Source organism: Panthera onca, chromosome D2 (genome assembly GCF_046562875.1).
Source record: "Panthera onca isolate mPanOnc1 chromosome D2, mPanOnc1 haplotype 2, whole genome shotgun sequence".
NCBI classification, from domain to species: Eukaryota; Metazoa; Chordata; class Mammalia; order Carnivora; family Felidae; genus Panthera; species Panthera onca.
In genome coordinates this window covers 75,692,507-75,720,101 of record NC_138349.1, presented here as the reverse complement: position 1 = coordinate 75,720,101, position 27,595 = coordinate 75,692,507, and the positions used below count along the sequence as shown (strand labels likewise).

General features: G+C 46.2%; 2 protein-coding genes across 7 annotated transcripts in view; one reads left to right on the top strand and one right to left on the bottom strand.

Moving 5' to 3' along the window:
* The window catches only part of B3GALNT2 (beta-1,3-N-acetylgalactosaminyltransferase 2), a 77,834-nt gene extending 65,170 nt beyond the window's left edge, over positions 1-12,664 (top strand). For 3 of the 4 annotated variants that reach the window (XM_060642864.3, XM_078434213.2, XM_081790552.1), the window contains 5 exons: positions 3,184-3,367; positions 6,798-6,923; positions 7,505-7,664; positions 8,276-8,332; positions 10,086-12,664. In XM_060642864.3, coding sequence (XP_060498847.1) covers positions 3,184-3,367; positions 6,798-6,923; positions 7,505-7,664; positions 8,276-8,332; positions 10,086-10,232 — 674 coding nt within the window. In that variant the 3' untranslated portion in view covers positions 10,233-12,664. The remainder of the gene's footprint in view (positions 1-3,183; positions 3,368-6,797; positions 6,924-7,504; positions 7,665-8,275; positions 8,333-10,085) is intronic. The other variant, XM_060642863.3, reaches the window with a different exon arrangement.
* The window catches only part of TBCE (tubulin folding cofactor E), a 622,247-nt gene continuing 605,062 nt past the window's right edge, over positions 10,411-27,595 (bottom strand). For all 3 annotated transcript variants that reach the window (XM_078434212.2, XM_078434211.2, XM_078434209.2), the window contains exons 6-17: positions 27,039-27,138; positions 25,201-25,303; positions 23,473-23,549; positions 22,365-22,460; positions 21,788-21,852; positions 21,621-21,685; positions 19,727-19,879; positions 18,575-18,728; positions 16,249-16,317; positions 15,410-15,469; positions 11,790-11,881; positions 10,411-11,644 (exon numbers count right to left, since the gene is read on the bottom strand). In XM_078434212.2, the coding sequence (XP_078290338.1) occupies positions 11,552-11,644; positions 11,790-11,881; positions 15,410-15,469; positions 16,249-16,317; positions 18,575-18,728; positions 19,727-19,879; positions 21,621-21,685; positions 21,788-21,852; positions 22,365-22,460; positions 23,473-23,549; positions 25,201-25,303; positions 27,039-27,138 (1,127 nt within the window). In that variant the 3' untranslated portion in view covers positions 10,411-11,551. The remainder of the gene's footprint in view (positions 11,645-11,789; positions 11,882-15,409; positions 15,470-16,248; positions 16,318-18,574; positions 18,729-19,726; positions 19,880-21,620; positions 21,686-21,787; positions 21,853-22,364; positions 22,461-23,472; positions 23,550-25,200; positions 25,304-27,038; positions 27,139-27,595) is intronic.

Genomic DNA, 27,595 nt, shown 5'->3' with positions numbered 1-27,595 from the left:
CGTGGATCCTGAGAAACTTAACAGAAGACCATGGGGGAGGGGAAGGAGAAAAAAAAAAAAAAAGAGAGAGAGGGAGGGCGCCAAACCATAAGACTCTTAAAAATGAGAACACACAAGGTTGATGGGGGGTGGGAGGTGGGTGATGGGCATTGAGGAGGGCACCTGCTGGGATGAGCACTGGGTGTTGTTTGACAATAAATTTCATATTAAAAAAAATGGCAATTTAAAATTTAGAGATCCTTACTTAATTCCAGTCCAGAGATTTTACATAAAACTAGGAGACCAGTCTGCCCAGGGAGGTGTCTGCTCACCAGGAAGCTAGTCCAGCCCCGGGGAAAGTTCAGATAAGGAACTCAGGCTGTTTCCTAAAGGGCTCGCACACCATCTGACTTGAATATCTAGCACCTTCCTTTCTTTTACCAGTTCATTCAAGTACGTACTACGAGGAGCCTTTAAAACCCCGTTTAAGGGGCCCCTGAGACTTCTGTCACTAAACTGTTCTACAAGGAGCAGCCACTGTACTCTGGACAAAAGTTTGTCATATTTTTTTTTTTGTCACGGAGGCTAAAGGAATAAGGTTTGGGTGAGGGAAAATTTCTTTCAAAAAGTGAAATAACTCAAGTTTTAGGCTAAAGAAATGAAAATGAATAGACTGTCTTCTCCTGTACTGCGTATATCTGAAAATCTGAGTATAAATTAATTTTTAAAAATCAGGATCTAAGTGCTATTCAGAACAGTCACGTGGCACACAGATTCTTAAATGTTGTTGGGTGTTAGCATCACTGTCTGGGCCTTACCTCAAGCCACGGAGTTGAAATCTTTAGGATTGGAGCTCAGATGTCTGTATTTTTTTTTTCCTAATGTTTACTTATTATTTTGAGAAAGAGAGAGACAGAGCATGAGTGGGGGAGGGGCAGAGAGAGAGGGAGACACAGAATCTGAAGCAGGCTCCAGGCTCTGAGCTGTCGGCACAGAGCCCGACGCGGGGCTCGAACCCATAGGCTGCAGACCGCGAGATCATGACCTGAGCCAAAGTCGGACACTCAACCAGACTGAGCCACCCAGGTGCCCCCAGATATCTATATCTTAACAAACTCCCTAGATAGATGTGATGCTTCCAAAGACTGAGAGACTGTAAACTCTGTGGTTCTTTTAAATAGACAGATCATCAGACTTAAAGCACAGACAGATCTATTACTTTATGTTATTTTTCAGATACATGCAATATAAAACAAAACATGTGATTTGTCCATCCGAAAGGCCTATATTTAATTTCTGCTCTTGCATCATTACAGCCATTCTCCTGTTCCTTCAGTTTTCTGACACTTCACTTTCCTTCCAGTGTTAAATTGTGTATGTTTGTCTTTAAAGTTAAAAGCTATTACAGTAGAATGTAAGAGCTGGAGGGGACACAGGGTCATTTCGGCCTGTGTCTCAAAGGGCAGAAGTGTGTGTGGTCTGCCCGTGTCAGTTCGAGGAAGACACGTGTTAAAGATAGAGTCTTGGGCCCCACCCAGACCTGCTGAATCTTCAGGCTTAGGCCTGGGGATCTGTGTTTTCAGTGAGCGGTCTGACAGTCACTGACGTAGCCCACGTCCTCCTCCTGCCGAGGAGACTACAGGCCCAGAAACATGGAGCTTGACCAGCAGTCGGAATGACAGAGGCAGAAATCAGGTTCCGATCTCCAGACCCCCACGTGGGCACAGAAGGTGGACTGCCAGATTACTGTGCTGTTTCTCGTCCTCACCCCTCAGCCACTTTGTCGCGAAATTTTCTCTGATTTGATCAAGACATTTGAAAAAATCCTGCCCTGGTAAAAAAAAAAAATGCTGCCTGAAATTGACAGAAACGGAGGACAGTCCCTGCCCAGATGTGACAAGTGATTCATGAACTTGGGCGATAGTAAATAAATGTTTTCTAGGCACATTTTTATCATGAGATCTCACAAATATACCAAAAATAGAGAGTGCTATAAGAAACGTCCACGTACTGGGGTGCCTGGGTGGCTCAGTCGTTTAAGTATCTGGCTTCAGGTCATGATCTCAGTTAATGGGTTTGAACTCTATGTTGGGTTCTGTGCCGACAGCCGGGAGCCTGGAGCCTGCTTCGGATTCTGTCTTCCTGTCTCTCTGCCCCTCCCCCATTTGCATTCTGTCTCTCTCTCACAAAAATAAACAATAAATTAAAAAAAAATCCATGTACTTATTACTCAGAATTAACAAATGTTTATTTTTTCATATTTGCTTTTTAAAAAAATTTGTTGATGTTTATTTTTGAGAGAGAGAGAGAGAAACGGAGCACGAGTGAGGGAGGGGCAGAGAGAGAGGGAGACAAAGAATCTGAAGTTGGCTCTGGGCTCTGAACTGTCATGTCGGCACAGAGCCCCATGCGGGGCTCAAACCCACGAGCTGGGAGATCATGACCTGAGCCAAAGTCCTACGCTTCACTGACTGAGCCACCCAGTCGCCCCTGACGAGAGTGTTTTAAAATTGATTCTGTGGCACCGGATTGTACATATCAATTAGCAATAAATACACCTTTTCCTCAGTGCCATTTTTCAGTGGCATTCATCTCAACATGCAAGATCAGGGTAATTTTTTTTTTTTTTTTTAACCCTAGTGATTCCTTAAGACCAGCATCCATCCAGTCTGTTCTGCCTTTTTTTTTTTTTAATGTTTATTTTCTTATTTTGAGAGAGAGTACAAGTGGGAGATGGGGGCGGGGGCAGAGAGAGACAGAATCCCAAGGGTCCACTCTGGTCAGCACAGAGCCTGATGCAGGGCTCGATCTCACAACCGTGAGATCGTAACCTGAGTTGAAATCGAGGACGCTTAACCGACTGAGCACCAGGGTAATTTCTTTAACTGCTGTACTCCGTGGTGCGGATGGGCCATGTTTTCTGTTACCGACAGTGCTGGGGGGAACATCCTCGGGAGCACATGAAATACTGCCTCTAGGGCTGGGTCTGAGTGGCCTTTCCCGGTGTGCGCGTCTTCCGCCCGACAGGCCGCATTGCTCTCCGCGGAGAGCGCGTGCGCTCATCCCGGGCCGCGAGGAGAGTTCCTATCAGCTGCTCTCCGTTGGGTGTCTCGGGGAAGGAGTGCAAGTGCGCGTAATGTTCCACGTTCTGGGGCTGAAGTTTACGGTGGTGTTTTTCTCCGACTCTCGGCTTTTTCTTTGTAGAAGGTGATGCTCTCTTACAAAACCTTCATTCTCGCCCTCGAAGACTCCTTGACCATATGAGTAATCTCCACAGGGAAGATGCCTTACTGAGGGAGGAAAGCAGCGTCTACGACGACATCGTTTTTGTGGACGTTGTTGACACTTACCGGAACGTTCCTGCAAAATTACTGAACTTCTATAGATGGTAAGTTGTAAAAAAACGTCGGGCAGGTAGAATTTGTTTTATTGTTCTTTGGGTGTAGAAACAATTTATCAACATTAGACCACTGAATTTTTAAGTTTGTTTATTTAAAAAAAATTTTTTTTAACATTTATTTTTGAGACAGAGAGAGACAGAGCATGAACAGGGGAGGGTCAGAGAGAGGGAGACACAGAATCTGAAACAGGCTCCAGGCTCTGAGCTGTCAGCACAGAGCCCGACGCGGGGCTCAAACTCACAGACCGCGAGATCATGACCTGAGCCGAAGTCGGCCGCGCAACCGACTGAGCCACCCAGGCGCCCCTAAGTTTGTTTATTTTTGAGAGGGAGAGCATGTGCATAAGTGGGGTAGGAGCAGAGAGAGAGAGAATCTGAATCAGGCTCTGCACACTTTGTGGGAGTCAATTGATGTGGGACTCAGACTCACAAAACATGAGAACATGTCCTGAGCTGAAGTCAGACGCTTAACTGACTAAGCCACCCAGGCTCCCCCTGAATTTATTTATTTACTTTGAGAGCGAGCGAGCTGGGGAGGGGCAGAGAGAGAGCAAGAGAAAGAGAATCCCAAGCCAGCTCCTCACTGTCAGTGCAGAGCCCAACACGGGGCCCAAACTCACGAACTGCGAGATCATGATCTGAGCCGAAGTCAAGAGTCGGATGCTTAACCGACTGAGCCACCAGGCACCCCTGAATTTTTTTTTTAAACAACCCTAAGGCCCCTGAACACCTGGGATGTGATCTGTTGTATCCTGGTTCTTTGCGAGAACTTTTAAAATTCTGCTGCTTTCTTATTTACATGAGCAGATCCATGACATGAATGATCTTTATCAAAAACAGGGCAAAAGTTGGTTTCATTTTGAGTCATCTGCTCTTGGAGTCAAAATCGGTCCTCTGAGTCACTGTCTTGGTGGTCTCGAGCCACTATCAGATGAAAATCTGTGAGTTTGAAAATGGCCCCCTTTCAGTTGTGTCCATACCCACCGACCTAAACGGCCCGAGTATAGTTTCCTCGAATCCAGGTTAATGATCTGAATTCTGTTCAGCTGAACATCCACATTATATTTCCATCCTCTTCTCCACGCATTTAAAAACCACTTGCCCTGGGGCGCCTGGGTGGCTCAGTTGGTTAAGGATCCAGCTTCCAGTCAGGTCATGATCTCGCGGTTTATGAGTTCAAGCCCCGCATCGGGCTGTCTGCTGCCAGCACAGAGCCTGCTTCAGATCCTTGGTCCCTCCCACGCTCACACATTCTCTCTCTCTCTCAAAAATAAACAAACATTTAAAAATATGTAAATAAAAAAAAATAAAAACTACTTGCCCTAATTCCAAAACTTTTATGTAAGATGAAATCCAAAAACACTTGGAGTCTACCATAACTTCCCCAACCTTTCCATATTTCGTAGACCTTGGTTGTAATTCCTACCTTTATAATAATAATGGCAATAACAACTATTTTATTTATATATATATATATATAGACAGAGAAAGAGAGAGAGTTAATATTACTAGTTACTCCAGGGTCCCCTAACGTGTCATTGAGCCCTTGAACACTGTCCACCCTAAGTGCAGAGCTAACACCTGCCTCTGTCTAAACCCATAGTGTTTTCACATCTTTGTCTTTACAACTTTGTCAGTGAGCTTGTTTCCTGGTGAGCCCGAGAGTCTGTTCCTGTCCCCTCTGTTGTCCTGGGCAGAGTGGGAGGTGGTCAAGCACTCTGTGGACACAGTCCCCTGGTCCTGAGGGGGAGACGGCCTGATTTGTTTATGGAAGATGATGTTTCCTAGCTAGGGCAAGTTAATATAATTTTGGGGTCACCTTGTGGGCAGAGGGCAGATATAAATAAGGGTTGGAAATTGGGGCGCGTCTGGAATATCAGGGTTTTGTTTGGATAACTAGAGTGAGAAAGAGAACCTTCTTTATTTAGCTCAAGGCCGATAGTAGGGGTTCCTGTGGTAAGGGGGCCAAGGCAAGAATATAAAGAGGCAAAGAGAAGGAGTGGAGGTCCAGGAAATGGGAAATCCGGATTGTGGAGTTCTAGGGCTTTCTATAGGGAGCTGATTGACGGTTGTGGAAGTTGAGTTGAGTTGAGATACCACCGCCAGTTTCAGCTTTGTCTCCGGTGCTCCAAACAGGTCTCTGAGGTCTCGGCCTCTCCCCTCAGTCATTACTGCCACTGTCTTGGGCCATCATCTCCACCTGCACCACCAGTGGAGGGCTCCCAGGGTTGTGGTGGGGGACCCGCTCCCAGCTGCTCGCCTGTGCGCCCTCTTCCTTCTCTGTTCAGTTGCTTGGTCAGCGACCGCAGTGTCCTTTATCAAAAAAGTTCCTCCTAATTAGCAAATAGATAGCATGAGTGCCCATGATGCTAATGAGAAATAAACCATAGAAGCACAGGGTTAAGCAATTTGGTGTGGACCTATTGTTGTTAGATTCACCATTGTTGGGCTTAATGAAACTTTCTCCAGATTTCTGTCATTTGGTTCCCTAGCAAGACTCTGGGTATTTTGTTTTGTTTTAATCAAAGATGCATGGGGGTTGGCAGGGTGAGATGAAGTCAGTTTTCTACTTGCCCTCATATGTCTAGGTAAATGAAGTCACCCTCCTGGGCCTCCTAAAGGTCATTTATAATAGTTTAATAGCTGGAAATCGTTTCCAAGGGGAAATATATTTCAGTGTCATAACTCTATCTTTTAAAAACCATAAAATGTGAGTGTAGCATAAATAGTGGCACAGAACAGAGCATCTTGTACAACAGCATTCTGTGTGTGGGGCCTCGTATGACACCTGTCCCCTCATCCTGGGCCCCTGTCGCAAACACACGTTACGAGGTTCGAACGCTGAATGGATTTGGTGGCCTGGCCGGAGCAAGGCCAGTAAAGTGTTGTTTGAGCATATGTTCACTTAAGGCATCTTTTTTTTTTTTTTTTTTTTTTTTAAATTGTGTTCTTGTTCTTTTGTTCCTTTTATATTTTTTTATGTCTGTTTCTTTGTAAGAGAGTGTGTGTGTGCGAGCAGGGAAGGGGGAGAGAGAGAGGGAGACACAGAATCCCAAGCAGGCTCTGCACCGTCAGCACAGAGCCCGACATGGGGCTCGAATTCACAAACCATGAGATCATGACCCGAGCTGAAATCGAGTCGCACGCCTCACAGAGCCACCCAGGAGCCCCTCTTTTGCACCTGAAGTCAGCCTGGTACTTCTCTGTGTTATGCCACTTAGTGAACATCCAGCAGGGACTGCGGTCGGCAGCAACTTTCTGAGCAAATGTTCTCAACATCGAAGGAACAAGAAGCTGAAAAAGTGTACAGGCAGCTCAGGGACAGCTTTTCATTAAAATATTAGCGGTGTCATCGCCTTGGCGTCGCCGTGTCTCCTCGTACGGACGCACTGACTTCCGTGTTCCCTTTTGCCAACAGGACTGTGGAAACAACCAGCTTTGATTTGTTGCTAAAAACAGACGACGACTGTTACATAGACTTAGAAGCTGTGTTTAATAGAATTGCCCACAAGAATCTGGACGGGCCTAATTTTTGGTGGGGAAAGTAAGTTAAAGCTTGTTAGCCACTTGGCCTTCAGGTACCTGATCAAATGGAATGAATTTATAATGAAATACATAAGCTGTCTTTCACAAGCAAAACGTGGTTGAGCTGGGCAGTCCCCCTCCTAGGCTCCTGGGTTACTGTACGTTGTTCACCACGTAGAGGGAAATTCTTCAAAATGAGAAACCTCAGGCTCATGTAATGAAGGAGGAGACACGATAGGGCTTTTATCCTCGTGGCCCAGAAAGAAGTGGTTAGAATAAATTGGTGACACATTTCTTGAAACTGCTGCTTCTTTAGAATACAGTGTGGATTGATGAGGGGTTTTTAGCGTATGTACACAAGATGGTCTGGCACTTCCAGAAACCCCACAAATGTAACCTTGAGAGAATCCGATAGACCATTCTTTTATACGCCACACCTGCCAGCTGGAGAATTGCTTTTCTTAGACTAAAAAAACACTTCTCATTCTTTCCTCACCTTTACAGCTTAGCCCTCTGTAGTGATAAGAAAGGGGTGCGGCCTCCTAGTGGTAGGACAGGGGTCAAACCAATACGAAGAGACCAACTTGTCTTGAATCTCAGTTTCAGACTGAACTGGGCAGTTGACCGAACCGGCAAGTGGCAGGAGCTGGAATACCCCAGCCCCGCCTACCCGGCCTTCGCCTGCGGCTCGGGGTACGTGATCTCCGGGGACATCGTCCACTGGCTGGCCAGCAACGCGGGCAGACTGAAGACCTATCAGGTGACTCGGGATCTCTGACCCAAGAGTGTACAAGCTTCACCCGGCCCAGGATCCCATCGCTGACACAGAGCCGGCGTTCCCCAGGGAAAGCATGTTAGTCTTTCTGGGTAGGATTCACCCTCAGAGGTCAGGGATGCAGTCCTCGCCTTCAGATCCTGGCTCTAAATTCTATCCCTAAACCTTTTCTTGAGCCTGCTTGTTTTCAGACTATATTTTATAAGTATAGTCCCTGGAGGAATGGAAGGCTTGACCAAATTCATAAGAAGGAAGACGATAGAGCAAGTGTTTGCTTTTTGTTGATTCCGGTGACGGTGGCAATGAACAAGCCGCCCGGCTCTGGGATCCAGTGTCCTTCACACGGTCGTGCTGGAGGTTTAAGGCCCATGAGAAGGGCGGACCGGCCACTTGCTATATTGTCTCCAGTCTTCTCCTTGCGATGTGCAGTTCACGGCCGCTGGCTTTTACTCTGTGTACAGGTGTTAATACGGTCTTGGCATTTGCTGGTAGGATAACGAGAAAACAAGTAGAGGATTACGAGAACGTGTGGCATCCCGTTGAAAGATGATACAGCATTTAAACTTTTGCCTTTAAACTTCACGGGGCACGTACAGGGTGAAGACGTGAGCATGGGCATCTGGATGGCCGCCATAGGGCCCGCACGGTACCAGGTAAGCAAGCCTGACGGGGGACTGGCCCCGGGGCACTCGGGAGGCGAAGGTCCTGTGTCAGACGGGCACAAACGGTGAACTGAAGATGATTCACAGAGCTGCACTCTTGATTGAATGCACAGTAATCCACATAGGTTCGCATATAGTATTTTTCTGAGTTTAAACCAAAAGTAAATATTCTGTAAGTTTTCCTACTCAGAGAAGAACTGGGTTTTATACGTTTGGTCAGAAATTCTTTGCCGCTTTAAAACTTAAAGAACCAGGCGCCTGGCTGGCTCGGTCGGTAGAGCATGCGACTCTTGATCTGAAGGTCATGAGTTCAAGCCTCGTGTTGGGCACAGAGATTACGAACAACAACCAAAAAACCCTCAAGGAATCAGCTGGCTTAGGTTTCCAGCAGTGGTGGTTCAAGGACCCTTCAGCCCCTCTGACTGATAGAACTAAAACACTGTAAGGTGTCTTTTAAAATAAACTGATCAGTGAGCCAGGAAAAGAATGAATTTGCAGAGACCAGAACAGAAATAGCCCTGAGAAGACAGCAGGTATAAAGCTGGGGTTTGCCTCCAAGAGTTCTGTTGAATTTTGGATTCTTGCGGCTTCCACTTTGGCCACAGAAGGTGGGGGGCGGAGGCACGTGCAGGGTCTGCCGGACACGACCTCTGCGTGGCGCCCCGGCCCCAGAGCAGGGCACCCTCGCTGCAGGGGTGAACGGGAATAAACTCCCACCTGCTGGGTCAGCTTTGACAGTCTGTGTCCTAGTGAAGCCCAATCTGACTTAACTGAACACTGAAGCTAATTTTCTGTATCTGCTAATTGTGCTGTCCGTGGTCTCTGTGGGCCTGAGTCTGTAGTTTGATGTTGCTTATGGAGCTTGTTTCTTGATGTGCTGAGAGACCGGTGTGTGTGACCTCATGTTCCTCGGAAATGGAGGTGTGTATTTAAAACTCCTTCCACAGAGGGCCTTACCGTCTACTTGAGTGCATTACCAACGAATGTGACTCATGCTGCACACCCACCCAAGTGCAGGTGGGGTTCTAGACGCTCAGGGTCAAGGCTGAGACCCAGGTTTTGTTTTCTAAATTACACACACACACACACTTTCTCCTTCCCTCCCTCTAGGGGGTCCTGGCTGTGTGAGTCCCCGGGGCCCGTGGCCTTTTAAAACCCAGCAGGGCCTTCGGGGCACACGTGGACTCTAGCTCCTTTCCTCTGCCACCAGTTCAAACATGCTGTGAAAAGACTTGATTCTTTCTAGCATCTTTATGTTCTCAGACGGCAGGGGTTTCTCAGGCTCTGTTGTATCACCGGGAAGTAGCTGGTGGTCAAGAGTCGGTCCTTCCTGTTCACCTTGCCGGCATCCGCTCACCTTTACTACCTTCGCCGTGACTGACCTTGGGCAAAGTACCGCACACTCAGTCTCTCAATCGTAAAAGGGAAAGGATTCCTACCTCACAGGTTTTAGGAGAATTCACAGTATTTATTTATAAGGCGCCTGCTGCCATCCCCAGAATACCGTGAGCTCCCATGGGAACAGCTGCTGTTACCTCTTCTCACAGCCGCTGGGAAACTTTCCGCTTGCCCTTCCCAGGCTTTCTGGTCACAGAAATCCCCCCACTGCCGCCCCCCTCCCGCCCCCACCTGTGGTGGTTTCGGTGGTTCGCACGCAGGTGTCTTTGAAGGCCTCTGCCGGCTTTCGTGGTCTGATCTTCAAATCCGTTCCACGGCTCCCAAGTTCACCTTTGTTTTCCTCCAGGACGGCCTGTGGCTGTGTGAGAAGACGTGCGAGACGGGAATGTTGTCCTCACCCCAGTACTCCCCGCAGGAACTGACCCAGCTGTGGAGGCTGAAGGAAGCGTGTGGAGACCCCTGTCAGTGCGAAGCGGCCGGAGGAGGGTCGTAACTCGCGGTGTGTGAGGCTGAGGGTGTGTGCAAGCGAGAGTCTGAGGAGAGCCTACGGTTGGGCTGTCGATTCCATGTGTCTTTCGGGATTGTTCTAGGTTGGCACTTTTTACCTGTAACCAATGTGATATTTCTAGACGTGTGCACAAAATTTCCTTTTTAAAAACCGACTGCTACTGTAGCATAAGAAAAATTTTATTTCTGTATTGGAAGAACATTTGAGAAATACCAAATTGTTTTATAAAACAAAAAAGTTTCTAAAAGCTGATGTATCATTTCTAGTTTATGATTCATTACTATCACTTTTGGTTAAAATTTGGCCTAGTTCAGAAATCTTGAGTAATGACAGAGAATGTGAATTTCAACCTGGATTACAGAATAGTTCCATAAAGCATAATGAGGATAATTAAGGGCCAAAAAGAACTCACAGAATGCTGTGTGGTCACTGATACCAAAGCTTGGGGTTTCTGGAAATGTCTGAAGTGGGCAACTTGAAAAGGAACCAGTCGACTCGGTTCAGGACTTTGGTTTTAAAGTTCACTTATTAAGTGGGCTAATTCAAGTTTTCTTTTGCCATTTAGCACAAATCCTGAAGGTCGCAGTCTGGTACTATTGAAAAAAAAACTAAAATGTGGATATAAGTCAAATACCTCTCAGGGTTTTAGTGACATAGGGAAGGATACTGCTTAAACAGTTGACACTTCAAATGAGTTTTGCTTTCCTCCTGTCATTGCCCGATGGTTCCCTACTACACGTGAATTCCCATCAGAGCTGGTCTTCATCTGTAGAAGAATATATGCCCAGTGTAGGTGCAGCTGCAGGAGAAAGCATGGGATTCATTTTTGCAAGTACTCTAAAAATAGTGCAGCAGAGAAGAGAGATCATAGCATATGCGTTACACACAGACGAGGTGCCTCCCTGAGTTCAAGGGACATTTTCCAAAATGACCTTCCAAGTCCTTTTGGTAACCTTTTAAACTAGTAGCAACAGTGGAATTCCATTAAAACTGGTCTTATGCTGGACCTTAACTGTGTTCAGATTTCATTAGACTAGCTAGGTTCTATTTAATATTTAAAGTAGCCATGAACCATAAATATGAAATAAAATCAGAAAGTCATTAGCAGTAACCAAGGCTTTGCACCTACTGTTCTATATATGCCTAGAAATGGTCTCTTCCCAATGAAAAATACCACTTTTTCTCTACTTAGGGCAAGTTGTAAAACCTCTTCTTCTGACAGAATTGTTCCAGAGAATCATTCCTTTCCAGTGAACCCCAGTCATGATAAAACAGTGGAGTCTCTGAACTTGATTAGTTGGCTGTTACCATCGCACTAATAGGTAGTCTCCGTTTTCCACAGAATAGAACTGTAATGACTGCTGGTCATTTTCTAGCTCAATCTCTCTGCCAGGCATCTAAAAACAGAACAAAGGGTTAATACATCAAAGATGTCTGTTTTTCACCGAGAATCCAGCCGAGTCACAAAGAGCCCCAGCTGAATGACGCGTCTTACGGGGGGCGGGACCTAAGCTTCACTCTGTGTTTCGCTGGGCAACTTACTTTGGGACTTTCGTAGGACAGCAGAAGTTCTGACACAGGCACTTTGAGAAGACGTGACAGCAGTCCCTTCACCTTCTGAATGGTCATGGAATCTGTCAAAAGACACACCCTCAGTTCCCTTGAATAACAGTTCCGTGTAAAACGAGCTCACGTGACAAGCCCACAGTCGCAGTGACTCAGTGTTCCATCATTAGGGAAAGGCTCACCTGCCCCGGGGCGGCGAGAGCCCGGTCCACACCACCTACTGGACATTCGGGAAGCTGTGGGAAACGGAGCCAATGTTTGACCTAAGTGCCCTTGACAATGGCTTTTCATTACCATCTCAGTGGTGTTTAATATTTCCTCCTTACTCTGAAGAAACCGGAAAACCTATTCTCTGCACAGAGGAGTAAATGTGAGTGAAATCCTGACCTTCCTAAACCTCTGTGATCACTCACTTCTGGATGGCTGAGAGAACGCTGGGGCGGGGCGCCCCGAGGACGTCTGTCCGTCCCTCTGCCTTGGTTTCCTCCCTGGGGAGTGAGGGAGGCCCAAGTGGTCTATAGGCTCCCTTCGAGCGCACCCAGTCTGTGGGGATTAGGACGTGTAAATGCCCTTGACATGCGAGGGGGATTTACTCAATGAGCAAATGCTTTGGTTTGTTCAGAAAACGCTATGAACTTCTTTCCAAAGATGGGTTGTGGTAAATACTGGATATTTTGGTGATGAGAAATAGTTTCTCTGAAGCTTTAGCTGGAGGTACAGCAATAGTGTGGTGTTCCTACAAATATCACATGTATTCGAATATTTTTCTATCAAAAATGATTTTTGTAAAAGCTGTGTGTGTTTTTATGCAACTTGTCATAATAAACGTTATCTTTATTTTAGAATAAAAACTGGCCTTATTTATGTGTTGAATATAAACACTTAATTGACACTTGTAATTTTAATGAACGTAACTTGTTCTTTTACGTGTGAATCTGTGTAGATAATCTTGTCCTTTCAAAAGCCTTAGGTGGACCGGCTTTCCTTGTTTGGAGGGTGATCAGCGATGGGTTAACTCCTCCACAGCAACAGGGAAGACACATTCCTAACTCACATCAGAAACAGAAAGTTTGGTCACAAAACAATCCTAAGAAGAAATCTGCCTACTCGCACTGTGTCTTTAGAAAAACAGCAATTTGCGTGTAATGCTCTAAATAACAATACCATTTTTAATGTGGAAGTAACACGATTGTCTTCACATTTAGAAAATGTAGAGATGGTTAACTGTCCCTGTGCCTCCCCATGACCACTGTTAGAATTTTAACGGGTAGGGCGCCTGGGTGGCTCAGTCGGTCAAGGGTCCGACCTCAGCTCAGGGCATGATCTCATAATTAGTGAGTTGGAGCCCCTCGTCGGGCTCTGTGCTGACAGCTCAGAGCCTGGAGCCCGCTTCGGATTCTGTGTCTCCCTCTCCCTCGGCTGCTCCTCTGCTCGTGCACTCTCAAAAAATAAAATAGAACACTAAAAAAATTTGTTTTAAGTTTAACAGGTATACACTTCGAGGCGTTCCTCCGTTTCTAGAAGGATGGACAGGTTTCACCTGCAGCGGTCCATCTTTTCTCTCTTCACGCCAGTTCCTCGACCTGCACAGCCCAGCACAGCCGCTGCGTGGCTAGTGAGCACCTGAAGTGCGGGGAGTAAATTGAAATTATGATTTCAATTTAAGGCGTTTAAATTGTGGCTCGTGGCAGCCATCCTGGACAGTGCGGCTCTAGACCTACTTCGTTCTCTTTAAAGATCCATGATACGGCAATGCGTGGCCCAAACTCACTCAACCACTTATTTCTCCACCGGTGAACATCTGTTTTTAATTCTACCATCACAAGTGCCACAAGGTAGAATGCTCGGTCGTACCGTATACCCATACGTATGGGCAAAAGACGATGTTGCAGTCGTTTACATTTCCTTATGTATCACGTTTTGAAGAACAGTTACGTTGGTGGTTGAATATTGGCAGCATGTGGCGTAAAAATCGATAGCAAGAACTGTTGTAATCTGCTGGCTTGCTGCCAGGTTTCGAGAACACAGGACTCCGATTCTGTACCGCTTGAAGCAGTAAGTATTACATATAATTTCTATGGATGATTCTGCTCTCTGCTGGGTCCATCTGAAGATTAACACAAATCAGTGCCTGAACATGGTGGGTGTGCCAGGGGGGAACCACATCTGAGAAGAACTGGGACACAGGTATAGAGGGTGGAAGAGGAGAGGGTGAGGCCACTCTGTCGCCATCAGCCTAGAGCCACAGTCACACGCACACCCGGCCACAGTCCTTGACGGATGGAGCTTGGTGCCCTTCCCCAAAGAAGCCCTTGGACAGAAAGCTGAACTCAGGGCTGACAACATTCTTGAGCAAATATTCCTCAGTAATAACCTCCCCAGGAGTTGATTTTATGGGTCTGGAAAGTAAAGGGAAAAGCAAACACGCATCCAAAGCCTACACATTAACAAAAAGCTCTGGGTCTCTCACTGGTCCGTCCCCATGAGTGTCTTTACTGACAGTACTTAAGTCTGAAAACAGAATAACCAAAGGGGAGCCACTACTTTGAATTGCTAGTGATCTAACAGCAGAATTACAGATCACAGGAACAGAAATTAGACTGCTAAGGAAAATGGAGTAACACTGGTATTAAATGACAGCTACCAGTCAGAAAGGTACCCCTGTGAGTACAAACCCTTCCATAAGCGACACTGTGAGCTTGTAGGATTTGATAAAAAATTAATTTAAAAATAAATGTGAATTTACTGCACTGACAGGCAAACAAAGAAGAGTCTTTTACTAGAGTCATTTATGGTGATCTACATTCCATTTCTTGGGCAAATCCTCACTGTTCTAAATTTAACCTGTTGATACTACTATTTAACTCTGAATCAAGTTTAATCTTGAGAATTCTTGAGAATTCACAGTATGCCCAAAAGATGGGCTGTAATTTTTTCTCTAAGTTTAAGGTCACTTAGAGGAATCTAGTTTGTTGACACAGAAGTATTTTCGGAATAAAATGAATTCAGTTCTTCCAGCAGCACTAATGTTTGGACGGAGTTCCGAAGTAGCTTTTCCAAAAGAAAACCATTTCAGTGTTTCCGTCACAAGACCACGTCTGAGAACTTTCCACAGGGACTCCCGACCGGTAAGGAGTCGAGCGTATGAGAAGTCACAGGTGTCCAAATAACTCACGGTTCGGGTCACTAGGACACATTTCCTGTTTTACGAAGGGATGGCGAGACAGACCTCAAGCCCGCTGAAACAGTCTCTCCGGGCCAGAGCAACAATTTGAGAACTAACCCGAGGTGGATGCAGGAAAGGCCGAGCCAGTCCAGCACTAATGACTTTGGCTGAAGATGTAAATGTGCGCAGGGGCTTCTGGTTTAACAGGACTTTCCTAGATAAGCTGATACGGTTACAGGAGACTCGGGCTTCCGGGAAGGGGTTGGGGGGGTGGGGGGAGGACGAGGATGCTGGCACGATTAGTTGTATTTTAGATCATAAAAGATGAGTGAAAACCTATCAACTCCAGAAGTTCAGACACTTGGCTTCCAGCCAACTCCTAGGCCAGCAATTCCTAAGCACAACGAGTGGAAAAGCCTGTTTTTCTTACCTGGCAGTTGTTTTTCTGTGACTTTCTGATCAACCTGATTAGGATATTTTATCTTCAGTGCTTGAAGGAAAAAAGGAAAGAGAGTGACTGAGACCTACTGTAATAAGGATTTAAATTACACACACACGTTAACAGTAGCTGACAAATGATAATGGCTGTTCCGTACAGCTTGGCTCAAATCCTAATAAAGGGTCTTACCGATGTTGAAAATCCCTTCTGTTAACACTTCACAGAATTACTAACAACAACAAAAATAGCTGCACCAATGTTCTAATGCCATCCCTTCTCCCCTTAATAGTCCTTTCCTGAGAATTTGGCTGTGTGTTCCAGTGTAAGAAAAGTCACAAATTTACAAATCACAAGTCCATTCACTTCTCACATACTGCCCATTTATAACACCATTAGGTGAATTGAAAGCATGAGAATTGCCAAATGTGCCAATATAAGAATTAAAATTCTTTTAAGATGTTTATTTTTGAGAGAGAGAGAGAGAGAGAGAGAGAGACCAGGCATGAGTGGGAAAGGGACAGAGAGAGGAGGAGACAGAATCCGCAGCAGGCTCCAGGTTCCGAGCTGTCAGCACAGAGCCTGACGCGGGGCTCAAACCCACGAACCGCGAGATCGTGACCTGAGCCAGATTCGGACACTCAACCGAGCCACCCAGGCGCCCCCCAATATAAGAAGTTAGATAGGCTTGAGAATTCATCATTTCTCTAAAAACTGAAGTACTCACTTAGGTACTTACTTAAGAGAAACAATCCCTACTAGCTCATCACTATCTGTTTCCGTGCCTAAGGACGCGAATACAAATACGCGGTCTTTGAGTGTGAGGTTCTTACTTAGTAGCTGGTTTTTGAGCAAAAACGGCTGTCGTGTTTTGAGTTCCCCGTCTTCAGGTGCACCATATTCTGCGGAAGAAGAAATAAAAAAGGATGAGTGATAAGCCTTAAGCCACCGGAAGCAAAAATACAAACAGTAAGTGTTTGCACAGCCTTTTCCCTTCCGGGGATAAACCTCGCAGCGGCTGCCACGCTAACCTGGCAGCGGGGTCCTTTTATTCAGTTACTGGTTTGCTTATTTTTAGGAAGGGCGGACGCAACTGCTTGCAAGCCTGGGACCCTCCATCACTGATCCTCACAGACGGCGCCCCGACTCGAGCTGGCAAGAGGAGGCTGGGCTTTCAGACGCTTAGGGCACTTTTTATTCAAAGTTTCACCTTTGCTAACCGTTCCCTCGCATTCTGGGTCCTGAGAGAGAAGCCTGGTGCCATCTGGGACACAGCTCACGGGACACCTTTGAGTCTCGCCCAGAGCGCGCGACACCAGGCCAGGCGCTCAGCACCTCCCCCTGCCTGGGAAGGGGATCCCATAGGAGGACATCAGAAAAGCTGGAGCCTTCCTGCTCGAACTTCTGCTGGGCCAACCAGAGACCGCGTTTCTAGAAACACCCCCAAGTATCTGTGCTTTCGTCTCGTAGCGTTCTCAGCCGTGAAATACTGGGCCGTAGGCACAGGAATGCGTTAGAATCTTCCCTTCCCGTCACCTCCCCCAAGTGCTGCAGAATTCACCTAAGGTGGCCAGGAAATTGGGCCAGCTAATAGAGTGATTTGAAAGCAATTCCCGTAGGCAGCTTTTCTTCCTCAAAGATCATGTTCCAGCCTGAAGCGCTTATGCGGTGAGCTTCTTGCATTAGGAAATATATATTAAAAAAAAAAAAAAAGAAAATCACATAAAAGTGAAATTTGGAATAATAATGAAGTCAAAACAAAATGGAAAGCTACATCAGGGACTAAGAATCATGAAGTCATGGCTTCAGTGCCTGAGGACCCAGGCTGGTGAGGGTGAAGAAGTACCTTGTGTTCCCAGTGCCCAAACCAGTAGGGGACACGCACACGGGGAGCTCTCAGGACAGAGCGCTGAGCAAGTACCGTGCACTCGTCTGAACTTTCCTGGACGTTAGAATCAGCTGGGGAGCTTAAACGCCGATGCCCAGATTCTACCTTGACATCTGTGTGTTTTTTTAAGTTTACTTATTTTTGAGAGACCAAGGGAGTGTGAGCAGGGGAGGGGCAGAGAGAGAGAATCCCAAGCAGGCTCCGCACTGTCCGCACAAAGCCCGACATGGGGCTCCAACTCACGAACCGTGAGATCACGACCCAAGCCAAAACCAAGCGTCAGATGCTTAACTGGCTGAGCCACCCGGGCGCCCCTTAATTTTTAAAATGCCCTCAGTACGTTTCTGGGAACACACACCCCAATGTTTATAGCAGCACTATCAACAATAGCCAAAATATGGAAAGAGGCCAAATGTCCATCGGGGGATGAATGGATAAAGAAGATGTGGTATATATATACAATGGAATATTACTCGGCAATCAAAAAGAATAAAATCTTGCCATTTGCAACTATGTGGATGGAACTTAGAGGGTATTATGCTAAGTGAAATTAGTCAGAGAAAGACAAAAATCATGACTTCACTCACACGAGGACTTTAAGCAACAAAACAGATGAACATAAGGGAAAGGAAACAAAAATAATATAAAAACGGGGAGGGGGACAAAACAGAAGAGACTCATAAATATGGAGAACTGAGGGTTCCTGGAGGGGGTGTGGGAGGGGTGATGGGCTAAATGGTTAAGGGGCACGAAGGCATCTACTCCTGACATCATTGTTGCACTATACGCTAATTTGGATGTAAATTAAAAAAAAAAAAAAATTAAATTAAAATGCTCTCAGTACAACCCGAGTCAAGATACGCTGGAGTGCTTCCTGCCCCCCTTAAAGGAGGGAGAGTACTGCCTCCTCGAGCAGGGAGTCGGGTGAGCAGGCAGACACGACAACTTCCACGCACAGCTGCTTTCCGTCCCGAATGCCAACCTCTCTCTTCCGGGAGCACACGCCCTTTCCCAGCTTCCTTACTTCTGCTCAGACAGCTGCCTGCTTCTCTTTCCTAAAGGCAGTGGTTTAATTCTTGCTCCCAACTCGCTGGATCGGCCCCAGGAAAGCACCCGTCAGCTATGCAGAGGAGTACGAAGAGACCCAGAGGAGAAAAACGGTGGCACCGAGGGTCCCCTTTGCTCCCCAGCTGTTCTAGCTGCAAGGCCGCTGGCAGGGAGGGGGGGTGGGAGTCGCCGCGCGGGGAAGGCTCCGGGCCTCATGTACGTACTCAGGCAGAGCGACTGGTATCTGGGATGGGCTGCAAGAAATTCTTCATTTGGCCTGTTTTTGTCTGGATCCTGATGTCCGCCAGCCTTTTTCCATTCATTTCCAAATGCTTTTCGGTAATCAAGCTCAGCCCCACGCCTTTCCTCTGGTAGAATCTATATTAATGTGAATCAAAACAGGTCTGTTAAGGTGGTTTTTTTTTTTTTAATGTTTATTTTCGAGAGCTAATAAACAAGGGGGAGGGGCAGAGAGAGAGGGAGGCACAGAATCTGAAAACCGGCCCCAGGCTCCGAGCTGTCAGCAGAGCCCGACACGGGGCTCAAACTCATGAGCCAGGAGATCGTGACCTGAGCCGAAAGAAGTTGGCTCCGCTGAGCCACCAACTGAACCGTGAGGCGCCCCCATTGAAGTGTTCTTCTAGCGAGTGTTTGCATTTTGTACCCTGTCCTTCCTCCACTCTTCACACACACAGAATAATCACGTCGAGAGGGACGACGCTTCGTATGGCTTTACCTTTCCTCGCTAACACGGACAGAATTCAAGAGTTTACTGAAGAAGAAAAACCAGTTTCGGTCTTACGCTTTTCTTCATGAGAGTATTTGTCCACCTGCCGGCATGTGGGCTGCGGCAGGTGTCCTGGGCCCCTGGGGCGCTGACACCCCAGGCGAGCGGCCCCACCTGGGCAATCGGCTGAGGAGAGGACAGGCTCTGCGGTTCTGTGTCCCGTCTGCCTCTGCCCCCCCGGGAAAAGGAGCAAGTGCCCAGAATCCCTCGCCCCTCCTCAAGGGGCAGCTAGGCAACTTCTGTCCTCACCTGAGTAACACCGCCTCCCGAGGAGTCGGAAAGAAAGACTTCTTAGTACCGCACAAGGGCAGTATTTTACCATATGGGGGGAAAGCTACATCTGAACCCTTTACAAGATTCAGGGGCGCCCGGGTGGCTCAGTCGGTTAAGCGTCCGACTCTTGATCTTGGCTCCGGTCCTGATCCCATGGTTTGTGAGGTCGAGCCCCGTACAGGACTCTGTGCTGACAGCGTGCAGCCCCCTTGGGATCCCTCTCTCCTTCTCTCTGCCCTTCTCTCATTCACGCATTCACATGCGCTCTCTCAAACAACCAACCATAAAATACCTCATCGTGATACTAAGCGCCCACCTCACATTTGTTCAGGGTCTTCAGCTGACCGATTTTGGCGATGATGAACTGGCGTGTGGTCTGTGGTCCGCTGCCTCCTTCCGTCAGGGGGTTTCTTACGCAGGACAGAGCACGCAGACTCTGTAACTTATCCAGCTCATTGATAAATGACCACTGAAACCCAACGGAAAAAATACGTGAATATAAGCATGTTTCAGGCTACTTTCCTAGATGATTTGAACTAGCCAGAGAAAAGCCTGAATCTCCAGTTCCAATCAGAGGCACTGGATCTCATCATGCACCAAGCACCCACTAAGAAGACCGTGCGCTTTTACTCTAGAACTGTGCCGTGTAAAATGACTGTCTGCTGACGGGCGAATTAAACTAATTTCTCTGTTAATATTTTTGGGTTTTCTGAGGAGTTTCACCCTGAGGAAGCACTTCTCTTTCAATCTAAAGTATCTTTTGACTACAGCAAAATAGAAAGTTTCTGCAGAGCAAGGGAAACCATCAACAAAACTAAAAGGCAACCTACAGAATGGGAGATCATTGCAAATGACATATCCAATAAAGGCTGAGTCTAGAATATGTAAAGAACTTGTAAAACCGAACGCCCAAAAGACAAATACAGTAAAACCTTGGATTGTGAGTAACTTGTCCTGCGAATGTCCCGCAAGATGAGCAAACTTTTCTGATAAATTTAACTTGATAAACGAGCAACGTCTTGCAATACGAGTACTACGTGAGGCCGAATGTCACATCACAACTGAGCCAGTGGTTCTTGAAATTCGCTTTGATATACGAGTGCTTTAGAGTATAGTTTGCCTCCGGAACAAATTATGCTCATAAACCAAGGTTTTACTGTGATTTGATTAAAAATGGGGAAAAGAAATGAACACATTTCTCCAAAGAACACATCCAGATGGCCAACAGATACAAGCAAAGATATTCAACGTCACTCATCATCAGGGAAATGCAAATCCAAATTACAATGAGGTATCATCTCACACCTGTCAGAATGGCTAGTATCAAAAACACAAGAAGCAACAAGTGTTGGTGAGGATGTGGAGAAAAAGGAACCCTTGTGCGTTGCTGGTGGGAATGCAAACGGGTGCAGCCACTGTGGAAAACGGTATGGAGGTTCCTCAAAAAGTTAAAAACAGAACTCCCTACAATCCAGTCATCGCATTACTGGGTCTTTACCCCCAAAATACAAAAACACTAGCTTTGGGATACATGCACCCCTATGTTTATTGCAGCATTGTTTACAAGAGCTAAATCATGGAAGCAGCCCAAGTGTCCATCGATAGGTGGCTGGATAAAGAAGACGTGGTATGTATGTGTGTGTATGTATACACACACACACACACACACAAATACACACACACATACACACACACACACAAATACGCACACACACACATATATAGTAAAATATTACCCAACCCTCAAAAAGAATAAAATCTTGCCATTTCCAACAACATGGATGGAGCGAGAAAGTATTATGTTACATGAAACAAGTCAAAGACAAATATCGTATGATTTCACTCATGTGGGATTTAAGAAACAAATGAACAAAAGGAAAACACAAGAGAGCGAGACAAACTAAGAAACAGAATCTTAACTCCAGAGAACAAACTGATGGTCACCAGAGGGGAAGGGGGTGGGGGTGAAATAGGTGACGGGGATTAAGAGCACACGTATCACGATGAGCACTGGGTCCCGTGGGGAGGTGTTGAATCCCTGTATTGTACACCCGAGACTAATAGGACACTGCATGTTAACTCCACTGGAATTAAACACTTCAATAAAGAATAGTCTTAAAGTAAAATATTTTTTAATAGAAGGAACCTGCAAACTCCATCATAAGAGTGGAAGTGAGGATACAATGTGCACATTGTGAAGAAGCTCTTACTTGTGAGATCTGATTGTCATTTACTACAAGGTACTGCAAGGAAGGAAACATTGATGTTTTGCACCCTGGAAAAAAGGAGAATTAAGTTACACGGCAGAAGTGAAAGAAAGAGCAGAAGTATGGGCTACCGGGCGGGGGTGGGGGGGAGTAGAGTTAATCTCAAATACCAGTTCCTGCATCCGGAAAATGTATAGAAGAAATTCCGACGTCAGAAAGGATTAGTTGTTCTAATCTGAAATTTAAAATGTTAAATTTGATTACAAGGAACAATATGAAATGCTACAGGCGGTCAACCAGACTAGATTTGTAATGCTCTTCCCCTACCCTAGGTTTTTGTGCCCCATGAAATGCTTAGAAACCACAGAGTCTGGTTTAGGGCGCGCAGAGAGGACTGTTTACGCTACATTGTGAGGGCTCCCCAGTCACCTGCTCCTGGTGCCCGCGGCGGTGCCACGTGTTAACGGGTCTCCAAGAGCAAACAGACGTGATCTGACTTCCGTAAGTTTAATGAATGAAGACTTCTGACATTAGCACCAGGCCGAATTACCCTTTCCTCAATGACCTAGTACAGACACAGACTGCGCCCTACGTGGTCTGCAAACACCTCCTCTACGTAAATTCAGAGAAAAGTTTCCCAAAGGGAATTCGTGTGTGAATTCCATCTGAGCAAGTACACAGAGCCTACGATCCATTCACGAAAAATCTCCTAAGCACTGCTGTAACGGCATTTTAGGAGCAAATTACCTGGGGAGATAGGCTATGAGAAACAGCTGATTTTCATCAATTAATGGATTAGAGGAAAGGTCTAATAACTTGACTGTCTGTAGAACATCCGCCGGCCTGTGTGGAAAATCAAAGTGTGTCAACATGAATTTAACCTGACTTGTCTTCAAAGATATATGGCTTTTAAAATACCTGCATTTGGTGTAAAGGAGGTGAAGGGAGCAGGAGGCGAGGGGACAGGACTGTGAAAGGGCAACAGGAGGGAGGGACCCTTGCAGTGCTGGAAATGTCCTCTATGTGGATGGACCAACTTCAGGATCCTGGCTGTGGTATCGCACCCATGGGAGAAAGTGGGTGATGGGTACAGGGAGCTCTGGGCATTATTTCTTATAACTGCATGTGAACCTCAAATCGTCCCCCAAATAAACAGTTTCACTTAAAAACACCTGCATTCACCTGTATAATAAGTCGTTCCATACAGTGAAGTCTCATTGGCTTGAATCCTTTCATTGGGAATGTATTATAAATTTGCCCACGTTTAATTTCACATAGTAATTTAATGATATCAACAAAAGAGGCAAGACAACATATTTAATTTACTCAAGGAGAATAAGCTTTTCCATAGACTCAGTACATCAATCTTACACACACAGTGCTACCTACAATGCAGGATTTGAGCCGTATAAAAGCATTTCCTCTAGAACCTCCATTTAGAAACAGAAGTTAACTATATTTCTATGAAGCTACTAAAGTTCTGGTCTTCAAATATGTTTAATTCAAGGCTTACACTCCGATGGGCTGTAATTTGTGAGTAATAAGCATTTTCCCATTCTTATTTGCAAATCCTTAAACAAAATAATGTTGGGGGGGCGCCTGGGTGGCTTAGTTAAGTGTCTGATTCCATTTCTGCTCAGGTCATGATCTCACGGTCTGTGGGATCAAGCCCCACATCAGGCTGTATGCTGACAGTGTGGAGCCCGCTTGGGATTCTCTCTCCCTCTTTCTCTGCCCCTTCCCCCCATACTCTCTCTCTCAAAATAAATAAAATTGATGATGGGTATAATGGAGATCACGTGTTTATTCAGGATGGCTGAATGGCGACACACGCGTGGACGTGAACCCTTGTTACCTTTCCGAAATGGAGATGTCGTTAGACTTGAGGTACAGCTCCTCCAGGACCGGCCACCCGGGGGCGCACCGCAGCACCTAGAAGGGAAACTCCGGTCAGGGCGAAACAGCCTCTACTGGTCCTTCCTGTGTGTTTACTACCGTACCTTCCCCATCAATTCAGTTCAGTTACCGTTCGGGAAACAAAGTGCCCTACGGACATTTCATCGCAGACTCTAATTCAGGCCAGGAGTGCCAGTGGACGGGCGGTAACACTTAAATGTTAAGGGCTGTGTTTTAATGACACGGCCGCATAGACATCGGGCACTCTAAGCTACGAGCGGGCCATCCAGGGGCGTCCTGAACTGTACAAGGCTCGTGCGAAGTAGACTTGCAGACAGGACAGTTTGCTTACCCAAAAAAGGAAGGGACTTGAGGTCCCCACCTGTCCTCGATTCTCAATGCCAACCCAGGTTTGCGAAGAGGACGCTAATCGGACGGTACTTCGCAACCATGGTTTCTAAATTTCCCCACTTGCACTTCAGCCCCAGCATCTCGATCTCCAAGTGCCCTTCCTTCCTGTTCTGATGCTCAATCTGAACCCCACTCACCAGGGAGGAGCCCTAGAACACAGGCGCACCAGGCAGAGGTGATTCGTCCCTAAGGGAGGTGCCTCGGTGGCATTTCATAGAGGAACCACTTGGCTGGGGATATCCTTATCTGCACTTGGTTCGAAAAAGGAATATGCTGGGTGTGTGAGGTCAGTTAACCTCAAACAGAAAATAGCAGTGCCAGATATAAATCCCAAACACTGCCGGGTGAGGGACCCCCGAGCCCACTGTCGAGCCCAGCTGTCTATGATGAACGGCGGCTTCCAAGAGCCAAACTGCAAACAAGAAAAGGATGCGAGAATCTTCCGGCAGCTCCGCCTCGGAGCACTTGCGGGAAAACCCAGCGAGCTAAAAGCCCAATCCGCAGCTAACTTGGGGGCTAAGTTCAGCCTGTGTGAACTGCACAGCATTATGGAGCGCCACCGTCTAGAACGATGGCAGAACAAAACAGAAGGAGCCGAGAGAGAGAACACCGATCCCAAGATAGAAAATTCTACCTCACTACAACAAGTTTCTAACTCCTTTCTGTGAGGCAGTTTAAAGGATCCTATTATTTGGATAACGTGATTAAAATGAAGGCACAGGGGCGCCTGGGTGGCGCAGTCGGTTGAGCGTCCGACTTCAGCCGGGTCATGATCTCGCGGTCCGTGAGTTTGAGCCCTGCGTCAGGCTCTGGGCTGATGGCTCGGAGCCTGGAGCCTGTTTCCGATTCTGTGTCTCCCTCTCTCTCTGCCCCTCCCCCGTTCATGCTCTGTCTCTCTCTGTCCCAAAAATAAATAAAAAACATTGAAAAAAAAAAAAAATGAAGGCACAGTTGGGGCGCCTGGGTGGCGCAGTCGGTTAAGCGCCCGACTTCAGCTCAGGTCACTATCTCGCGGTCTGTGAGTTCGAGCCCCGCGTCGGGGTCTGGGCTGATGGCTCAGAGCCTGGAGCCTGCTTCCGATTCTGTGTCTCCCTCTCTCTCTGCCCCTCCCCCCTTCATGCTCTGTCTCTCTCTGTCTCAAAAATAAATAAACGTCAAAAAAAAATAAATAAATAAAATAAAATAAAATGAAGGCACAGTTGTGCCTCAATTGCCTATTAAGCCAAGAATTTAAAATTTCTTATCTCTGGGTAATAAACTAAAGAAATATGATTACCTCAGCCCATGTTATTCCTGTTCGGTTAAGAACCAAAACCTTCAGTGCAGGAAATGTTCCAGCTAGAGATGGTGAACCCGAGGGAAAGCGTAGTTTATTCTCACTGTGTAGAAAAAGAAGACACAATGTGCTGAATGCTTGCTCTCCAGTAGGCCCGAGTGAAAGTCATAGAAGGCAACAATTTGGGATTTAATATGAGGCGTTTGGTTTGTTTCAACCTTAAAATGAAATTAAAGGTGCCTGGATGGCTCAGTCGGCTAAGCATCCGACCAGGTTTTGGCTCAGGTCATGATCTCACGGTTCATGGGATCGAGCCCTACATCGGGCTCTGTGCTGAGTATGGAGCCTGCTTGGGATTCTCTCTCTTTCCCTGTTTCTCTGCACCCCGCCCCCTGCTCATGCTCTCTCAAAATAAACATTTTATTAAAAAATGGAATTAATTAAAAACCAAAGGAGTCCAGACTATCAGTCCTACTGATACACTATACCAGAGGCTGTAATTTTGCTTCTTCGGAGTCTCTAAACCCCTCTTTTCCACTAGGATGGATCAAATAAATCACCACCTTTTCAATTTTCTCTCATGATCCTCATCTCAGGACTCAATCCTGACAGTCTTTTTTTTTATTTACTTAAAAAATTTTTTTCAATGTTTATTTTTGAGAAACGGAGACAGCACGAGCAGTGAAGGGGCAGAAAGAGAGGGAGACACAGAATCTGAAGCGGGCTCCAGGCTCTGAGCTGTCAGCACAGAGCCCGATGTGGGGCTCAAACTCATGAACTGTGAGATAATGACCTGAGCCGAAGTCAGACACTGAACCGAATGAGCCACCCTGGCTCCCCCTGACAGTCTTTTTGAAAGAAGATACCATTAAAACATGTTAGCCCTTATTTCCAGAAGAGGAGACACCGTGGGTCAACTTACACCCTTTGCTCTATTTGAAGCACAATTAATTTAGGCCTGACCATCTACTATAACTGAATCTGCCTGAACCAGGCACAACCCACCTATCTATGTAAAGCTGGCTCGAGTAGGAAAGGGGATGCCCTTGGAAAATAAGGTTCAGAGATTGAAACTAAGCAAGAATTTGAAAAGGCCTGGAAAATTATGGCATTAGTGAAACACGTATCTTGATGGAAAATCCTTATCAGAACTGAATGAAACAGCAGTCCGGTGAAATTATTCATTCCTAAAGCAATTAAATGCTAGAAACTTCAGAATGGAGAAGCACTTTTTTTTTTTTTTTTTTTTAAAGATTTTATTAAGTAATCTCTACACCCAGCGTGGGACTCGCACTCATGACCCCAAGATCAAGAGTTGCACGCTCCAATGACTGAGTGAGCCAGGGTGCCCCCAACAAGCACTGTTCATAGCACCTCTCCAATTCTTCCGTTAAATACCAACTCCTCCAGATGGCCCATCCTTCATGGTTAGGCTCACGAAAAATATGGAGATCTTGCTCAATAGGCCAACCCCCCCCCCAGCCAATCAAAGGAAAACACATTCCACCCCCCCACCCCCAAAAAGGGATACCTGGCTGGCTCAGTCAATAAAGCGTGTGACTCTTGATTTCAGGATCGGGAGCTGGAGCCCCACATTGGGCACAGAGACTAAAAGTAAGTAAAACACACCCCTATAGTGAGTCACCTCGTGTGACCATTTGAAAGACTACAATAACCAAGGAATATTAAATACTAAGTCAAAGAAAAAGTTAGAGTAAGTAAAGTCTTAAGTTCCAGTAAGCTGTCTCCCCCCTCCTTCCCACAGCGATGTCGTGAGGGAACAAGGAAAGATCAGGAGTTTTATACCAGGTGACAAATGGACGTCCAAGGGTTCATACCTGAGATTGAGAACTTCCAGGTGTTTGAGCTGATCAGCAATACTTAGGACTTCATCCCATGAGGACAGCAGGTTTCTTGACAAATCTACCCTTCTGATATCTCAAAGCACACATTAAGAAAGAGTAATATAGAAAGATTCAGACAAGACATAACAGTAGTTACCTCTTAATTCTGGAGCATGGATTTTTATTTACTTATTTATTTTTTACCTTACACTCTCTATCTTGCTTGAATTTTTTTTTCCTTTTCTTCCCTTTACTTTTCCCTTTATTTATTTATTTTTTTTTTTTGAGAGAGAGAGAGAATTTTAGCAGGCTCCACGCTCAGCATGGAGCCTGACATGGGGCTCAGTGTCACAGCCCTGGGATCATGATCTGACCCAAAATCAAGAGCCAAATGCCAACCAAGTGAGCCACGCAGGTGCCCTACTTTTTACCTTTTTAAATCACATAACTCTTGCTTCAGATCCTGTGTCTCCCTCTCTCTCTGCCCCTCCCCAGCTCATACTCTCTCTCAAAAATAAATAAACATTAAAAAAATATTTTTAAAAGGAGGC